Raw genomic sequence first — 18,819 nt, 5'->3', positions numbered from 1 at the left:
GTTGTCTGACTCGAAGGGCCTTGTGCACCGTCATGTGCTTCAGCTGGCCAAATCGACCCGACCCCAACCCAGCTCTGTCTGCTGCCTTGAGTACCATCCCATGTCCATCTGCCCCTGGCTGCCTTGTAGCCTCTGGACCAGGGGCTGGTGAGGAGACCACAGCAAATGTTCTGGTGTGATCTGTAGAAGGCCTGGAGAGGAGCCACTACAGGACCATCTTAGGGTGAAGTCTGGTCCACAGGGTACAGGGATGATTCTAGACCTGTTCTTGTGGGTTCTGCTGAGAGTTTGGATCTGGGTGTGACTGATCTGACTGATTCTGGATCTGTGATGTGTCTTCATATCAGGAAAAGCAACCCTGTTGAGGATAGAGCAGGGAACCATAGCTCTGATTCAAGAGGGCAGTGGAAGCCAAAGAGGAGATTGCCTGAGGCTTTGGGAGACACTGCTACAAAAGAGACACTGCTACAAAAGAGACACTGCTACACTCCTCAAAAACATGCCGGTTTTCTCCCTCAGTGACCAGATAACCTCAATGTAGACAAATCAAATTAGCTTTTAACCCAAAATGGCCTGTTGTGATTTAAATACATTACTTTTGGATATACACAGTCTACAAAATATTAAGAACATGGGGCATGGACTCTACAAGGTGTTGAAAGCGTTCCACAGGGATGCTGACCGATGTTGACTCCAATGCTTTACACAGTTGTGTCAAGTTGGCTGGATGTCCTTTGGGTGGTGGACCATTTGTGATCCACATGGGAAACTGTTGAGTGAAAAACCCAGCAGCGGTGCAGTTATTGACACAAACCGGTGAGCCTGGCACCTACTACCATACCCGGTTCAAAGGCACATACATCTTTTGTCTTGCCCATTCACCCTCTGAATGACACACACACACACACACACACACACACATTCCATGTCTCAAGACTTAGAAATCATTCATTAACCTGTCTCCTACCCTTCATTACACTGATTGAAGTGGATTTAACAAGTGACATCAATAAGGGATCATGGAAAGAGCAGATGTTCTATTTGTTTTGTACAATCAGTTAAATAAACTTTTTACAAGACAAATTAAATACCCAAACGGTATCTAATAAGTCTTATTGACCAAAAAAATTTGTTGACTAAATTAATTCATTATTTGATATGGGAAGATTTTCATACCTAGAGTGGCTATCTGCCTTGTTCAAAGGCTAGCGTCCCAGTATAACTGAATTTTGACTGAGGTGCTAGTAGTAAGGACTAAGGATTACCGGAGGTCTTGTACCTGGTGACAAATCTGACAAATAAGGGTTTGAGTTATAGAATCCAGGAGGTCTTGTACATGGTGACAAATCTGACAAACAAGGGTTTGAGTTATAGAATCCAGGAGGTCTTGTACATGGTGACAAATCTGACAAACAAGGGTTTGAGTTTTAGAATCCAGGAGGTCTTGTACATGGTGACAAATCTGACAAACAAGGTTTGAGTTATAGAATCCAGGAGGTCTTGTACATGGTGACAAATCTGACAAACAAGGGTTTGAGTTATAGAATCCAGGAGGTCTTGTACATGGTGACAAATCTGACAAGGTTTGAGTTATAGAATCCAGGAGGTCTTGTACATGGTGACAAATCTGACAAACAAGGGTTTGAGTTATAGAATCCAGGAGGTCTTGTACATGGTGACAAATCTGACAAACAAGGTTTGAGTTATAGAATCCAGGAGGTCTTGTACATGGTGACAAATCTGACAAACAAGGGTTTGAGTTATAGCATCCAGGAGGTCTTGTACATGGTGACAAATCTGACAAGGTTTGAGTTATAGAATCCAGGAGGTCTTGTACATGGTGACAAATCTGACAAACAAGGGTTTGAGTTATGGAATCTCTATACGGACGTATTTTTAATATTCGGTCCAGACTTTATGTGGGTAATAGAAGCAAAATAAAAAAGCACACCTTGTCACCCTATCATTATTCAGCTAATAAAAAAGCCTGGAGTTATTTGCATGACATTAACGGGAACATTTGAGCAAACATTCTTATCGTAATAACCAACAGACGTCCATTTGAAAAGAACAGTAACCTCGTACCCAGTCTCACAATGTGTTACTGTTCTTTCCAAATAGATAGCTTTGCACCAGTGTGTAGTTCCATTATGCTTCCGGCCACACAAAAGAACAGTACAAAATGTATTCTGATTACACACAGGCCTACTTAACAGCAGTGATGGTCCCACATTTATGTGTTGTATAAACAAAAAATATTTGTACAACACTGAAGGAATCACGTGACATCACATTGGGCACAGACATAAGTTCAACGTCTATTTCACGATGGTTCAGTGTATTTTCTTTGAAACAACATGGAAACATTGATTTAACCAGTGGGATGATTTAACCAGTGGGATGGCCTTCTGTTTCTACAACAAATGGCTATAAGGGGCCATTTCAAACATACTCCAAGAACATATATATTTTTTTATTTTTTATTTCACCAGGTAGGCTAGTTGAGAACAAGTTCTCATTTACAACTGCGACCTGGCCAAGACAAAGCATTGCAGTCTGAACAGACAACAACACAGAGTTACACATGGAGTAAACAATTAACAAGTCAATAACACAGTAGAAAAAAAAGAACAAAAAAGAGTATATATACATTGTGTGCAAAAGGCATGAGGAGGTAGGCAAATAATTACAATTTTGCAGATTAAGTAAAACAAGAAAGGGTCCAAGAGCCTTGTTCAAGTGAACAAATATGGTGAAGTGCTCACCAGCTCACTGCAGAACTGTGGTTGGCAGATGAAGGTGATGTTCTGTACATGATCCAGTTGGTGGAAAAGGGCTATCTCCTGTTGCAGTTGCTCATCGAGGTGTTGCCTGTGATTGCTGCAAAGAGTCGGTGATGGACAGAGCAATAACCCAAACAGGTATTGTATTCAGACAAAACAATAAAAACAAGCTACAAATCACTCGAGTCCTGCAGAGATCGAGCGAGTAGAGAGAATAGAGACCAGCAGAGGACAAGTGAGTAGATTAAGTTCAGCTGCCTCATATCGAAATGCTACGTTGTGGTTTGTGTCACCTATACACGAAACTCACTTGATTTATACTTTACATGTCCTATTCTTAAATGTTCCCTTTTATTTCATATTTTTGTTTGGTCTGTAATGTTTAATTCCCTTTAAAAAAAATATGTACTTCAGTAAATCTGAGGGCCTTACCGTGCAATACAGGAATTTATAACTGTTTAGGTTAGAAAGCATCACAATTGTAAAGAGGAAGGCAGAGGACCACATCAAAATGGTGAAGCAAGTCATAGAGGAGCTGGATAAACTTAATAAATTAAAACAAGGAACTGGAGGTACTGTATCCCATTCATGTGAAATTGTCTACTTTACAAAACAGGTATTGTATTCAGACAACAATAAAAACAAGATACAAATCACTAGATTCAACAGCGCAAACAGCATTACTGTCATAAGAGTGTGTATAGGTGGCAAGTAAGTCAGGCGCAGGATAAATATTCTTGGTAAAAAATGAAGTAGTTTAATGACGTAAAAAACATAACTCCAAAACCATGAAAAAAATACACAAAACAAGGTGGGTACGAGGACCCGCCGCGCACCAATACAAACAACACGAAAATAATAACAAACAATCTCTGACAAAGAGATGAGGGGAAACAGAGGGTTAAATACACAACAGGTAATGAATGGGATTGGAACCAGGTGTGTAGGAAGACAAGAAAAATGGATCAATGATAGCTAGAAGACCGGTGACGTTGACCGCCGAGCACCGCCCGAACAAGGAGAGGCATCGACTTCGGTAGATGTCGTGACAATTACAAGAGACAACAACCTAGACCCCACTGACCTTTTAAATTCCAGGCTCAAACTTGGCGCTCTTCACCCCACCTGCCACCGCAGTTAATTAATCCTTACTCTCATTATCTTCTTTCGCTCTTCCAAAAGTTCCGTGCATTCCCCCATTCCATATTTACTTATAATGTGCTGCACTTTTCTCCTTTTTTCCTGTCTGCCATTATACCCCTACCTCATGGCCAGCTAAACGTTTTATCACAACCACAACATTTATTTTAGTCTATTTAAACAGACCCCATTGCAAAGAAAACAAGTACTCATTAAGATCAAGTGTGGCCAACACACTTAACAAGATAGAGGATAGAGAACGTTTTGTTGATGCTGAGAACAGAATGGACATGTTTCTTAAAATAACATTCTTAGAACGTTCTCTGAGCGCTACTAAAATATTCTTGTGGTTTTTAAGGTACGTTTTCTTAATGTTCTCAGAACAAGTTGAGAACATGACTTGAAATAGAACCATGAGGAAACATTATGCTGAAGTACTGAAATTCCCAAAGAAGAACATTGTTACTTAACATTCTCAGAAGAAGTTGAGAACATTACTTTATATAGAACCATGGGGAAACCTGTAGGGAACATTATGCTGAAGTACTGAAATTCTCACAAGAGGGGAACATTGTTTCTTAATGTTCTCTGAACTATTTGAAAACATTCCCAATGTCAAACCAGTTGGAGAAATTAAAAATTAAAATGAAACGTAACCATGTTTTGAACTTTTAGGAAACGTTCTGTTAAAGTAATGAAATACCAAGAAAATAAAGTATTTTTGTGAAGTTCCATAAAGGTGCTGAGAATGTTCCAGAACCAACACACAGGGCATAGACGTCAATTCCAAGTTGTCTCAACGTAATTGAATTAAAATTATGTGGAAGCAATGTTGATTCAACCCGTGTGTGCCCAGTGTGAAGCAGCTATCTTGCAGAATTCCCAAAAATGTGTAGGAAGGTTGCATGCAAAATAACCATAGGACAACTACGCTCTCGCCAAGCGCTAAGAAACATGGTTCTCAGAACGTTATGTGCTAGCTGGGATGTAAATTGTCCAACAAAGATTACTGATACTGGTATGTGAGAAATGTTTGTTATAGCCTAGTAAATCAATAAGCCTACTGCAGCTTCGTGTGGTCATGATTTGGTTGGGGATCAAACTGCGATATCATTCAGTCTAACTCAGGAATGAATAGCATTGTTTCAATTCATATTCATAAACTTCTCACTTTATCAGCTTGTATTCGCACATATATTTTTTTCTGGAGTCCTGTTGGTGTCCGTCCCATAACCCTTACCTAACAATTTAAAAAACCTTCAATGAGGTAGGGACGTCCCGAGAATTCCGTATAGCACGGACCGTCCGTCTGATGTCGCTGTAGGTTTCTTTGAAAGTTGTGTCGCGTTGCAAATCTCGTACAAAACCGTGAGATTTCCAATTCGCGTTCCTCTTTAATTTATCCTCAAAGATGGTAGGTGCTTACATGTATACCCCTGCTGTAGAAATTGGCTTAAATCTATGTCCATCCTGAGTTTTGCGAGTAGAAAAAAACACACATTTGTAAAGTTGTCTTATATGTGACGGACAATGTCCCGCTCCCATTTCACTATTACTGATTATGTGGTGAAGAAACGTATTAATCGGCGAAAACTCACCGATGTTGGATACATGCCGTTCAAAACTAGCTACGTTTACTGGCGAGAGATTACGATGGCGTAAATTAGATACATTATGTCACGGAATACATTATGTCACGGAACTTTGTAAAATGTGTTATATACGTCTTGTAATACTTACAACCATGGCCATTGTGACCAGCGATATGTTGTGCTAGCTTAGCTTTCTAGCTAACTAGTCATTTAGCTGCTAACGTTACCTGGCAGGGGGAGAGCGCATTATTCCTAGGTGTATATTTTTCTATTTGATTATTGACCAGGTTGTGAAGACTTCTGTTTGGTGGTTGACATGACATGCTTGGCTGAAAAGGTCGGCTACTGGTGGGCCAATCATGACTATGTTGTTACCTAGTTTGCTAACCTCAAATAATGTATTGCAGCCCACTAAGAAGACCAAGACCAGAAAGCTCCGAGGGCACGTAAGCCACGGACATGGTCGCATCGGTGAGTTGAGCATAGTCAGCATTGGTGGTACTTGTGTGTTTATAATGTAAGTTATTACAAGATGTGACAACTGTCGTTTCTCTTCGTAGGCAAGCACAGGAAGCATCCTGGAGGTCGTGGTAATGCTGGTGGCATGCATCACCACAGAATTAACTTTGACAAATAGTGAGTAGAGAGAGCACTTTTACCTTGTCTGGTTCAGTGTGACACTATTCAGCATATCTTACAGTAAGCCTACACTGCATTGTTTGGTGGCTTCAGTAGTAAGAAAACATGATCAATGTTTTTTAAGAGTGAGCGATTGTCAGAGACTCAGAGTCTCATCTTGACAAACACTGTTGTTTTGGTGTGCTAGAGTTCTCTCAGAGTGAAGACTGTTCCTATTCACCGACTGGCCTTCTCAAAGGCCAGTCACCCACATGGGCAGTTACAAGTGTCATACATTGTTGCCAACACATCTATATGTCCAACACATAGTAGTTTGCTCACATTACTGAAGGTTGTGGGATGAAATCATCCCTCATCACGTTCATTTTGTGCTTCTGGTAAAGTTACAATTAAATGCTATAAGGCAATAGTCAGGTACTCCTAGCTGATGGATTTGCTGTCCTACCACTTTAGATCTCATCTGTGGATTACATTGTCATCGTGGAAAACTGTTATAAAGTGGCAATATGTAACTTTTTGGGCAGTGTGACCCAAATTTGAATACAAATGTGGGTTATAGATCTATCATTTTGACTTGAAAGCAAGTCTTCAAAAGTGGTAATTTTTATTTTCTCTGTGTGCTATTTCTATGCTTCCCTTAAAGTTTTGTTTTTTGGTGTCTGTCTTTTGGTTTTGTAGAACAGCTTCAATCAGATGAAAGAAACAATTTTTGGTTATGGAAAATATATTTCACAGCAGTTTAAATGGTACACTGATTCTCTACACTAAACGGTCTTATTTTGTCATAATAACTGAAATTAGGTGCACTTTTTTTAAATTAACCAGGAAATGGCGAAGTGATTTGTGTTTAGTGCAACTTTAAGGGTGGATTTTTTTTTTCAACTTTAAGGGTGGATTTGGTGTGAGTACAGCTATTAGCATACCGTAAATACCAAAGTGTGTGTATTATAATATATATATATATATATATATATATATATATATATATATATATATATATATATATATATATATAAGCTGTGTTTCGCTATATTTCACTTGTGATTTCATGAATATGAATATTTTCTAGTAAGATTATTTAACCGTTGCGCTATGCTATTTAGCGTAGTTGATGAAAATGATCCGGGATGGGTGGTTCCAAGATTAATCTCGAAACACAGCTTAGCCTTTTGTTAATCACCCTGTCGTCTCAGATTTTGAAATTATGCTTTACAGCGAAAACAATACAAGCGTTTGTGTAAGTTTATCGATAAAGCAGCAAAACATTATGTACACCTAGCGGCAGGTAACTTGGTCACGAAAAACAGAAAAGCAATCAAATTAATCGTTTACCTTTGATCTTCGGATGTTTTCACTCACGAGACTCCCAGTTAGACAGCTAATGTTCCTTTTGTTCCATAAAGATATTTTTTATATCCAAATACCTCCATTAGTTTGATGCGTTATGCCCAGGAATCCACCAGAAATAGCGGTCACGACAATGCAGACAAAAATTCCAAATTATATCCATAATATCGACAAACATGGCAAACGTTTTTTATAATCAATCCTCAAGGTGTTTTTCAAATATCTATTCGAATGGTATATCAACTGGGACAGTTGGCTTTTCACTAGGACCGGGAGGAAAAATGGCTACCTCTCTGTTTTGTGCAAAAATCACACTGAGCCAACAACTGACCACTTATGCAATGTGGACGTTTACGCTCATTCTTCAAAATAAAGGCCTGAAACTACGTCTAAAGGCTGTAGACACCTTAGGGAAGCCACAGAAAAAGGAATCTGGTTGATTTCCCTTTCAATGGTCAATAGGGATGCATAGGAACACAGAGGTTTCAAAATAAGAGTAAATTCCTGATTGGATTTTTCTCAGGCTTTCGCCTGCAATATCAGTTCTGTTATACTCACAGACAATATTTTTACAGTTTTGGAAACTTTAGAGTGTTTTCTATCCCAAGCTGTCAATTATATGCATATTCTAGCATCTGGTCCTGAGAAATAGGCTGTTTACTTTGGGAACGTTATTTTTCCAAAAATAAAAATAGTGCCCCCTAGCTTCAAGAGGTTTTAACTAATGCAATTTTTCTCAAATGTGTGGAAATTTTAAGCCTTTCATTTTCAATTTGGCTAACAGTGAAAAATGCTGTTTACTGGTACTAAGGTAATTCTTACAGGGACATGTGGTGTGGGAGAGCTGTTGTCTTTATACTATAACACTCAAATGGGGGGTGTATGTGGTGTAGATGTCCCCCATACTACCACCAAAAGAGATCTCTTAGATTTGAATCTAGATCTGTCTCAAACTACACAAGTATCTCTCCTGGACCTAGTTTGCCCGTCAATGTAGTGTAGAGGCCCTAAGACTGAACTTTTTACTTTCAGCTTTATCACCAGTAACAATTGGTGTAACACAATATGCTTGATATATCACCTGTCTGGTCTCCTCTGTGCCTCCACAGCCACCCGGGCTACTTTGGTAAGGTGGGTATGAGACACTACCATCTCAAGAGGAACACGGTGCACTGCCCCACTGTCAACCTCGACAAGCTGTGGACACTGGTGAGCGAGCAGACCAGGCTCAACTACGCCAAGAAGCCCGAGGGCCCCGCTCCCATCATTGATGCTGTGCGCGCTGTAAGTATCTTCCCAACAGGACAGTTTGTTCTGGTCCCAGATTGAAGTTGCTGATTCATACAGTTAATGGAAAACAGTTGTTGTAATGGCTTTTTCTACAGGCCTTTTCTTCAGTCCTGTTCTAACATATCTGATTTAAGGTAATCATGGGCCTGGTTAGTGGCTGACTGCTATGGTGGTGTTCAGTATGCCACACAGTGAGTGATGCAGCCAGAGACTCAAGAGTCTCATCTTGACAAACACCATTGTCTTGGTGTGCTAGAGTTCTCTCAGAGTGAAGACTGTTCCTATTCACCGACTGGTCCTCTCATAGGTCAATCGGCCACATGGACCGTTACAAGTATCATACATTGTTACAAACAAATCAATTGACCATATATGAAGTGAACTGAAAACTAAAATGAGTTTTTCTTGCTGGACATGTTCAAGTAGTCTTCAGGAGGGTTAGCCACCCCTGATAAGGATGTTGATTTTTCCACAATCAGGACAAATTATTTTCCATTAGAGTCAGCACTCAGCAACAGTAAATGGCTTTATGAGCCACAGCACAGGATTTACTGACCTAACCTCAGTCATCGGCTGAAACTAGCCTAGACTGTTCTAGACCCAGGCTTGAGCCGGAGCTCTGGCCTTTACCCTCTATTGGACAGAATATTTATCTTTAAATGTAGGCACGTTGGAAGCTTGCTTGCGTACTAACTGGTTGTTCAAAATGAACTGCTGTAAAAAGTCCATAATAAGAACCCTAAACAGATGACAGCCCCCTGCTGTTGTTGAGAAACATATTGGCTTCCTGACCGTTTGCTCAAGGGTGTCAATATTTTGTTTTTAAAATCTAGTTTGTTGTAGCCATGCTGGCTTTGATGGCGCAGAATCTTCGACTGACATTGGTGTGAAAGGAGCTGTGTTCATGAGATGTTGAATTTGGCTTTACTGCTATTAGCCCATAGAAATGCATTGAATAACGTATTCATGCAGAGCGAAACAGATAGTTAAAAATCATTATTGTAAAGAAGTTTGTTTTGAAGTGTCTGTCCTATATCTTAAGAAATTAAAATGTTGTATTTTTACCCATATTTGACCCTGACACTACAGTGATGTTTCTGCCGCTGATCAAATTTCCGCTGATCGAAGTTGTGGAAATTCAGCAATTTCCGCTGTGTGTTTACTGTGAATACTGAGGCTGTACCTGTTAAGTTATTTTTAACAGTGGTCAAGTAGGGTATTGTGGCTATTTTGATCATAATGCAGGCCTACCAGAGGTAAACAAAATGGAAGTGGCTGTATCGCTCAGCCTACAGTAGCAGCCAATGTGTGGTATTCAATGTAGAGAAATTATATTGTGGTGTTTAATGCAAGAAACCACTTTACAAAATAAAATGCATCATTATTCCCATACCATTTATTACAGAGAATCAGACAAATTATGCTACCTGCCGTCTATTAGCTACTTATCTTATTCAAGCTTGTCTCAAAATACAACTCCGCCCCTTTAAAGAAGGGGGAAAAAGCTATTTTACCTAACTCACTTTTCAAAGAGTGTAGGAAGCAATCACTCCCCCAGTGCTGACTAAGAATTATCTATAACTGGGCTAATAACTCACTAACTAGCAAAGGATATGAACAAACGTGCACACGTTGCTACATGCAGCTCTTGCTTTGATCTCAACAAGCGCATCTACTCACAACCGCTCATGCTGTAAACACAGTCCAGTTCAAAGTCAGTGGCACAGATCCATATATGGCAATGGTCTAAATAGGCCTACTGCAGCTCTGATTGGTTATGGAGCACCAGTCTGTGTAGAGTACGGGCCTGAGTTATCAATGCAATAGGATCCTACACTGATGCATTCTGCCTACAACAAAAGCTACCCTTGCCACTACATAGTTAGTTTTGTTTCGGTATGTTGCATTGAATGGCTAATATTGTGTTCATTTGAAATAAAGGGAAACGTTGATTGTGTTAAATAATGGGGTAAACTCTAGAAAGTAGAGTGAAGTTCAATCTCGTGCTTCTCTGCACAGACTGACATTTCTTCTGCTGGCAGTCCTGGGGAAGCTGGGCAGACGTGCAGCTTCAAATACAATTTTATTTGTCACATACACATGGTTAGCAGATGTTAATGCGAGTGTAGCGAAATGCTTGCGCTTCTAGTTCCGACAATGCAGCAATAACCAACGAGTAATCTAACCTAACAATTTCACAACAACTACATTATACACACAAGTGTAAAGGAATGAAGAATATGTACATAAAGATAAATGAATGCGTGATGGTACAGAGCGGCATAGGCTAGATGCAGTAGATGGTATCGAGTACAGTATATACATATGAGATGTAGGGTATGTAAACATATAAAAGTGGCATTGTTTAAAGTGGCTAGTGATACATGTATTACATAAAGATTGCAAGATGTAGTAGATGGTATAGAGTACAGTATATACATATGAGATGAGTAATGTAGGGTATGTAAACATTATATTAAGTTGCATTGTTTAAAGTGGCTAGTGATACATTTTAGTTGCCGTACCAGGCGGTGATACAACCCGACAGGATGCTCTCGATTGTGCATCTGTAAAAGTTTGAGTGCTTTTGGTGACAAGCCAAATTTTCTTCGGCCTTCTTCACCACTCTGTCTGTGTGGGTGGATCAATTCAGTTTGTCCGTGATGTGTAAGCTGAGGAACTTAAAACTTACTACCCTCTCCTCTCGTGTCTGAGCCGTTGAATTGCGACTCTACTTTGTCTCTATATTGAAAGTTAGCTTGTTTGATTGCCTTGCAGAGGGAATAGCTACACTGTATTCGGTTGTGTTTCCGGTCACCTTGCCCTGATTAAAAGCAGTGGTTCGTGCTTTCAGTTTCGCGCGAATGCTGCCATCATTCCACAGAGGGAACATTGCACTAAAGTACTTCCATAAATGTAACTAGTACCGGGGTGACTTCAAATGAGGCTTGTGGACGTTCTAGAGAATAACAACCGATATGTATGCGTTTGTGAGAGTGTCACCTTTCGATGGTGGGGTCATGTTACTGTGTAGCCCAAACTGTTTGGATGCTACTGACCGAAGTTAGATCAGCAGTACCAACTTCAGATGAGTCCCGTGACTCTTGTGGGGGTTGTAGAGCTAAACAGAGAATGCCATAGTTTTCGTGAGTCATCTTTCCAGAGGGGTCATATTAGTTTATAGGCCAAACTGGTGTTACTGGTAATTTGAGCCATGTATGTCTTCAAGATCTGCTGCCTGTCATTTTGGGGTCACTCGTTTTGCAGATTAAACTTGAGTAACTACATGGCAATGGCATGTAGGACAGACTTTGTGGGAAGGTAGGTCAAAAAAAAGTGTGTAGATGTGTTGGTTAATGTTGGTTCTGTCGCTCCCCACAGGGCTACTTCAAAGTGCTGGGCAAAGGCAAGCTGCCCAAGCAGCCCGTGATCGTCAAGGCAAAGTTCTTCAGCCGACGGGCGGAGGAGAAGATCAAGGCAGTGGGAGGAGCTTGTGTGCTGATGGCATAAGCTCCTGTCATTGTTTTTCAAATAAACTGTATAAATGGATTGACTTGTCTTGTGGTCTGTCGAAGATGTAAATGTTGCCTGAAGTTTAGCTCACACATTGTTGGGTAAAATATGTCAAAGGAACAGAATGGATTGATTTGCTGCATAGAATAATGCCTTTGTTACATTGGTCAACAACCTTGGTCCTTGTAGTTACAGGGTGTGGAGACTAGTTCCAACCAGCATGTACACATCTGATTTGGCTAATTAAGGTGTGTTTGAGACATTGCAATTGGCCTGGACAGAATCGCTGATCTACAAGTTACCTTGAATCCACCAAATAACTGCCAGGATAATAGAATGCATGAGGTGTCAGTGTTTGTCTAGGTCAACCTGTACAAATAATTTTGCAGGACCAGGTTTGTGACCACGGTGAGTCAAATACAGTTTGCAGGTCATGACTGAAGATGTTTTAGTCACCTGAATTTTCTGTTATAATGAAGTAGGTGTACATTCGTAGTTTTGGTATTTGATGTCTCTGTTACATTACCGAAACAACCTAAAAGAGTCACTAATGGAAAAACTATTTTTAATCAAGACATGATTACATCCGGTAGTGTAAGTAACCATTTCACAGCATATTGATTCGGGCCATGAGCAATGTCCATTTTTTCAATAATATATTTGAATTAATTAAATATTTTGACACTTATGCCAGAAAAAAATGATTAATTTGGCGAGAGACGGAGCGGGATCTAGTCAATCCAGATTATAAAGGCGGCGCCCTACACCGGAAATGTGACGACAATCTTTATAGCAAGTTTAGTGCGCGCAAAAGTTATTTAAACAGGCGTACATATTCAGGTAAATAGCTTTCTGTGAATACATTGTTTCTCGTCCACACAAATTATTATAATTGGATGGGAATTCGTGTTCAATATATTCTCGAAATTAGAGATCAACTCGAGCGCTCACTGCCTGTTGCATTGCTGCTCGTGCTCTGTCAAATCTGCGCGCCCAAAGCAAGGGAGATTGTGACGTCAGCGTTATGTTTACGTTATTCTACAATTTTTCTTGTCATAAGAAGGTTGTTTGCTGGTGGGTTGGGTACAGTAGATAGTTGACCCGCGGTGTTGTTTCCGCCTGGCAGATGGAGTTATCCCTGCTCCGCTCCGCCAGACTCGGCCTGGAAGTACTGGAGCGAGCCTCGAGACGGAGTGTAGACTGGTCTAGTGCGAATCCGTATCCCAGTACAACACCAAAGGATGACAACGCCGGGAGTGAGGAGGTAGGCCTATGTGTAATTGAGTACATTTACATGCACACTATTAATTCGATATGACATTTATGGCCGAGTATGGTGTTAGTCATGCAAACACCTATGTTTATCTTAATCGGCGTAAAGTCATAATCGAAGTAAGCATACGCAGATTGCACAGCAAACCTGGTATTTTAATATTTTGAAGTATTAGGACATCTCAACACTTTAGTCGACGCCAGCCGTGAATATTTGATATGCGCATGTGCTAGCACCTTCAGCGCAAACTTCCCATTCTGTGCGAGTAGAGTGAGTTCACTGAAAGTATGCAATTTAAAAATGGATCTCACATGCAAACTTTATTTGTCCGAACTCGGAATGTGGTAGAACGTTTGTTTTGTTGGCGATTTTCTGCATTTATAAAAAGACCCATATCAGTAGCCAGATTTCAGATGTATTGTATACAGATTTATTAGGGACATCGTTATTCATGCAAAGTATGTAAACGTTTTAAACGAACTATTATATTAATCTGACTATCCACAATAATTGTATTATTGCGCTCATGGAGCCGTGCAGTCTATGTCAGCTATCTTGTTTTCTCTGGTTTCTTTAATATGTGAAGCACTGGGGCATTTTGGGAACTTATCTCATTTGTCTCATGCAATTGCTACATCCATTTTTTGACTAATAAATTAAGGATATGTACCCCTTTGATTCTTGAAGAATATAATTTAAAGTTGCAATATGCAGAAATGTATCTGCCTTTTCCTGGTTGCTAAAACTAATTGTTTGCCTAATTTCAGTTTGTGACAAAATAAGCTGATAGAGTGTAGAGAATCATTGTACCATCTAAACCGCTGTGAAATATGTTTCCCATAACCCAAAATATTGTATTTTCATCTGTTTGAAGCTGGTGTACAAAACATTTTAGAACGGGAAGCATAGAAATAGCGCACATAGAACAGATCTACTGCTTCTATGACTTGCTTTCAAGTAAATGTTAGATCTATAACTCACATTTCTATTTTGAATTTGGCCGGGTTGCCCAAAAAGTTACATATTCCCACTTTATTTGAGCTTAGTTCAACTGTCGTACCCTATCAGAACCCAAAATATATTTTTATTTTATTTATTTAACTAGGCAAGTCAGTTAACAACATTCTTATTTACAATGAAGACTTATGAACAGTGGGTTAACTGCCTTGTTCAGGGGCAGAACAACAGATTTTGACCTTGTCAGCTCGAGGATTCGATCTAACAACCTTTTGGTTACTGGCCCAATGCTCTAACCACTGGGCTACCTGCCGCCCCTTATAATATAATATAAGTTTGACTTTGTTTAACTCCAATGTTTGTAAACAATCTAAAACACTGTATAGACTCAACATGGTTAAACTATACATTTGGTAGCATCAGTGGTGAGTCCTTGCATCTATAGCTCTTTGTTATTGTTTCTACTGCTGATTGCCACTTTGATGTCCAACTGTCCATATTCAGGTTCAGGGAGACTCAGCCCACACCAGCCTGGATGATGCTTTTGAGACCATAGCTGAATTCATGGCACAGACAACATATCAATGCAAGGTATGTGCTCCAAACCAATTCTACTGCCCTTACTTTGTGCATGCTTTTGTCAATGCTAGATAAATATGTTTGTATTACAGAACTTTTACATGTCGGAGACAGAGCCTATGGAAAATGAGAGAACCCATGTGTGTAGATACCATTCTCAATCTCACCAACACCCAGGGACCTCACTGCAGACCAGGAAACATGTGAGGCAAAGTTACAGCCTTTCAGTGCAACAAGCTGTCATAAAGCCATATTGTACATTTGAAATGGTGTTTCTTGTCATACTCCTGTGGTTGAGATACTAAGCTATGCCTGTGTTTCTACAGGCGCAGTCATCACCTGAGGATTTCCACATTGAGGTGTCTCCAGGTACCTATAAAATTACTGCAGGAACGCAGGACTCACAGCAACAGACCCGGGTAGTACGCATTAATGCAGGAGAGAGCATGAACCTCACATTTCACCTCTAACCTCTCAACCCTGACCAATCCCCATGACCTTTCTGCTAACAATAACAAACCTGCCCAACCTGAATGTTTACGTACATATTTTCACGTCATACTATCGTCTTCTGTTGAAATGTCGCTTTAGAGCGACAGTGATAATGTTATTAATTTGCTGCTAAATGAGAAGCCATATTTTGATGATGTAATCATGATTTTGTTTTTATATTCAATTTTGTATGTAAAATGTCTATCCAAACACATCACGTAAATAATTTATATTTTTTTTGTCATATCAGTATAATAAAGTATATATTTTATATCAATGATCATTTAGTTTATGGCACAGTTTTTCTTCGTCAACTCTCAATCAAATGTTTAATACATATTCTCCACAAGATTCATATCTGATAGACAATATTCCTCTCACAACCAGGAAGTGTGTGAAACGCTGAGCTGTGATGGTGAGCCACAAGATTCATACCTGATAGACAAAACCTTAATGTATAAACAGTTGTGGCCGTGTTGCCAGCGGTTAACTGAAGTATCGTTTTTGGATGAGGTCTGGAGTCTGTCAAGCGAAACACATCCCTGATGGTCACCCTTCTCTTCTCACAACCAGGAAGTGGGTGAAACGCTGAGCTGTGATTGGGGGAGCCACTGATCTTAATGTCAGGGTAGATAGTTTTTGGTGGACTGGAATTTCCAGGTACTTTCCCTGACAAATCAACAATATGTAATCATATTTATGGTTGAACCATGCATGTTGTACTTAGTTTTGGTTTGTTTAATCATCAGTTATTGCATTTTCAGCATACAGCTCAAATCAAATTGTATTTTTCACATGCTTCATAAACAACCAGTGTAGACAAACTGTAAAAACTGTAAAATACTTACTTCTTTTCCAACAATGCAGAGTAAAATAAAAAGTGACAAGGAATAAATACACAGTGAATAACAATGAGTACAAATATTTCTGGGGGGGAATGGCCCTAGCCCTCACCCTCTGATCCAACAGGCCCCAGACGTGCTCAATGGGATTGAGATCCGGGCTCTTCGCTGGCCATGGCAGAACACTGACAATCCTGTCTTGCAGGAAATCACGCACAGAACGAGCAGTATGGCTGGTGGCATTGTCATGCTGGAGGGTCATGTCAGGATGAGCCTGCAGGAAGGGTAACACATGAGGGAGGAGGATGTCTTCCCTGTAATGCACAGCGTTGAGATTGCCTGCAATGACAACAAGCTCAGTCCGACGATGCTGTGACACACCACCCCAGACCATGACAGACCCTCCGCCTCCAAATCGATCCCGCTCCAGAGTACAGGCCTCGGTGTACCGCTCATTCTTCGACGATAAACGTGAGTCTGGTGAGACAAAACCGCGAGTCCTGTCTGGTCTAGCAACAGTGGGTTTGTGCCCATAGGCGACGTTGTTGCCGGTGATGTCTGGTGAGGACCTGCCTTACAACAGGCCTACAAGCCCTCAGTCCAGCCCCTCTCAGCCAATTCTGGATAGTCTGAGCACTGATTGAGGGATTGTGCATTCCTGGTGTAGCTTGGGCAGTGGTTGTTGCCATCCTGTACCCGTCCCGCAGGTGTGATGTTCGGATGTACCGATCCTGTGCCGGTGTTGTTACACGAGGTCTGCCACGGCGAGGACGATCAGCTGTCCGTCCTGTCTCTCTGTAGCGCTGTCTTAGGTGTCTCGTAGTATGGCCATTGCAACTTATTTCCCTGGCCACATCTGCAGTCTTCATGCCTCCTTGCAGCATGCCTAAGGCAGGTTCACGCAGATGAGCAGGCACCCTGGGAATCTTTCTATTGGCGTTTTTCAGAGTCAGTAGAAAGGCCTCTTTTAGTGTCCTAAGTTTTCATAATTGTGACCTTAATTGCCTACCGTCTGAAGGTGTTAGTGTCTTAACGACCATTCCACAGGTGCATGTTCATTCAATGTTTATGGGTCATTGAACAAGCATGGGAAACAGTGTTTAAACCCTTTACAATGAAGATCTGTGAAGTTATTTGGATTTTTACAAATTATCTTGGAAAGACCGGGTCCTGAAAAAGGGCAGTTTCTTTTTTTGCTGAGTTTAGTGTAGCGAACTCCGAATGCCCAGGATTTTGGAATGAGATGTTCGACGAGCAGGTACACATGAGGTACTGTTTGTGCGTGTGCCTTTTGAATAGATCTCTGCCCTTAATGTATAATTCAGCAGTCACAGTGGAATATCTGGTTCATTACTGCAGTGAACAACAGAGATGGAGGGAACTGCCATTTTGGGCACAGTGTTTTGGTTTGTAATGATCACAAGGTTGTAAGACTGAACTGTCTTGTATTGCTCTGGAAAGTGTCAGTGTCCTAGGGTGGCTGTCCAGTGACTCTAGTCCCATGGAGATGCTATGTAAGAAGGAGAGAGGATGGGAAGAAGAGAAGGGTAGACATTCCTTTCCCCCACTTCTAGTACAGTTCAATAATCAGACATGGGTGCACATTTTTGACCTAGTACTACACAGTTAATTAAAATAATCAACAAATCATCAAGTACGCCTTGGGGTCCTGAGGACCTTGTTTGCTGACCCATGTTAACTCCAATGCTTCCCACAGTTGTGTCAAGTTGGCTGGATTTCCTTTGGGTGGTGGACCATTCTTGATACACATGGGAAATAGTTGAGCGTGAAAAACTCAGCAGTGTTGCAGTCCATGACACAAACCGGTGTGCCCGGCACCTACTACCATACGTCATTTAAAGGCACTTAAATATTTTTCTTACCCATTCACCCTCTGAATAGCGCACATACAATCTATATCTCAACTGTCTCAAGGCTTAGAAATCTTTTATGAGGATCGGACCCTTTAAAAAAAAATGGCCTAAAATGACATACCCAAATCTTACTGCCTGTAGCTCAGGACCTGAGGGAAGGATATGCATATTATTGATACCATTTGTAAGAAAACACATTGAAGTTTGTGGAAATGTGAAATTCATGTAGGAGAATATAACACATTAGATCTGGCAAAATATAATACAAAGAAAAAAATGTGATTTTATATTTTATTTTTTTACATCATCTTTGAAATGCAAGAGAAAGGCCATAATGTATTATTCCAGCTCAGGCACAATTTTGATTTTGGCAGCAGTGTATGTGTAAAGTTTTAGACTGATCCAATGAACCATTGTTCATCTGTCAAATGTATCAAGACTGCCCAAATGTTCCTAATTGGTTTATTAATACATTTTTAAGTTCATAGTTGTGCACTC

General features: G+C 40.4%; 2 protein-coding genes and 2 non-coding genes across 5 annotated transcripts; all 4 read left to right on the top strand.

The window, feature by feature from the left end:
• Positions 1–5,330: 5,330 nt before the first annotated feature.
• Positions 5,331–12,340, top strand: LOC109897741 (60S ribosomal protein L27a-like). Its single transcript, XM_020492283.2, has 4 exons — positions 5,331–5,986; positions 6,076–6,151; positions 8,611–8,785; positions 12,173–12,340. Exons 1-4 carry the CDS (start codon positions 5,875–5,877, stop codon positions 12,299–12,301), a joined length of 492 nt encoding a protein of 163 aa, XP_020347872.1. The 5' UTR covers positions 5,331–5,874; the 3' UTR covers positions 12,302–12,340.
• On the top strand, positions 6,291–6,421 carry LOC116376045 (small nucleolar RNA SNORA3/SNORA45 family). Its single transcript, XR_004211441.1, has one exon. It is a non-coding gene; the product is annotated as a small nucleolar RNA SNORA3/SNORA45 family (small nucleolar RNA).
• Positions 8,996–9,127, top strand: LOC116376044 (small nucleolar RNA SNORA3/SNORA45 family). Its single transcript, XR_004211440.1, has one exon. It is a non-coding gene; the product is annotated as a small nucleolar RNA SNORA3/SNORA45 family (small nucleolar RNA).
• On the top strand, positions 12,173–15,888 carry LOC109897742 (A-kinase-interacting protein 1-like). Of its 2 annotated transcripts, XM_020492284.2 has the most exons (5): positions 12,456–13,144; positions 13,431–13,568; positions 15,039–15,125; positions 15,206–15,316; positions 15,440–15,888. In XM_020492284.2, exons 2-5 carry the CDS (start codon positions 13,431–13,433, stop codon positions 15,581–15,583), a joined length of 480 nt encoding a protein of 159 aa, XP_020347873.1. In that variant the 5' UTR covers positions 12,456–13,144; the 3' UTR covers positions 15,584–15,888. The 2 variants fall into 2 exon arrangements, with proteins under 2 accessions (XP_031688934.1, XP_020347873.1); XM_031833074.1 differs by having other exon boundaries at positions 12,173–13,568.
• The last annotated feature ends 2,931 nt before the right edge of the window (positions 15,889–18,819 follow it).

The sequence above is a fragment of the Oncorhynchus kisutch genome, linkage group LG10, assembly GCF_002021735.2.
Source record: "Oncorhynchus kisutch isolate 150728-3 linkage group LG10, Okis_V2, whole genome shotgun sequence".
Classification (NCBI taxonomy): domain Eukaryota; kingdom Metazoa; phylum Chordata; class Actinopteri; order Salmoniformes; family Salmonidae; genus Oncorhynchus; species Oncorhynchus kisutch.
Note: the sequence above shows the minus strand (reverse complement) of the source record. Positions and strands in the feature narration are given on the sequence as shown.

Excerpts from the sequence above, each read along its gene's own strand:
- LOC109897741 (XM_020492283.2), top strand. The coding sequence starts at position 5,875 with ATGACTATGTTGTTACCTAGTTTGCTAACCTCAAATAATGTATTGCAG. Across the intron at positions 5,987-6,075 it reads CCACGGACATGGTCGCATCG|GCAAGCACAGGAAGCATCCT; the intron begins GTGAGTTGAGCA and ends TTCTCTTCGTAG. Across the intron at positions 8,786-12,172 it reads TCATTGATGCTGTGCGCGCT|GGCTACTTCAAAGTGCTGGG; the intron begins GTAAGTATCTTC and ends CGCTCCCCACAG.
- LOC109897742 (XM_031833074.1), top strand. The coding sequence starts at position 13,431 with ATGGAGTTATCCCTGCTCCGCTCCGCCAGACTCGGCCTGGAAGTACTG. Across the intron at positions 13,569-15,038 it reads ACAACGCCGGGAGTGAGGAG|GTTCAGGGAGACTCAGCCCA; the intron begins GTAGGCCTATGT and ends GTCCATATTCAG. Across the intron at positions 15,317-15,439 it reads CACTGCAGACCAGGAAACAT|GCGCAGTCATCACCTGAGGA; the intron begins GTGAGGCAAAGT and ends GTGTTTCTACAG.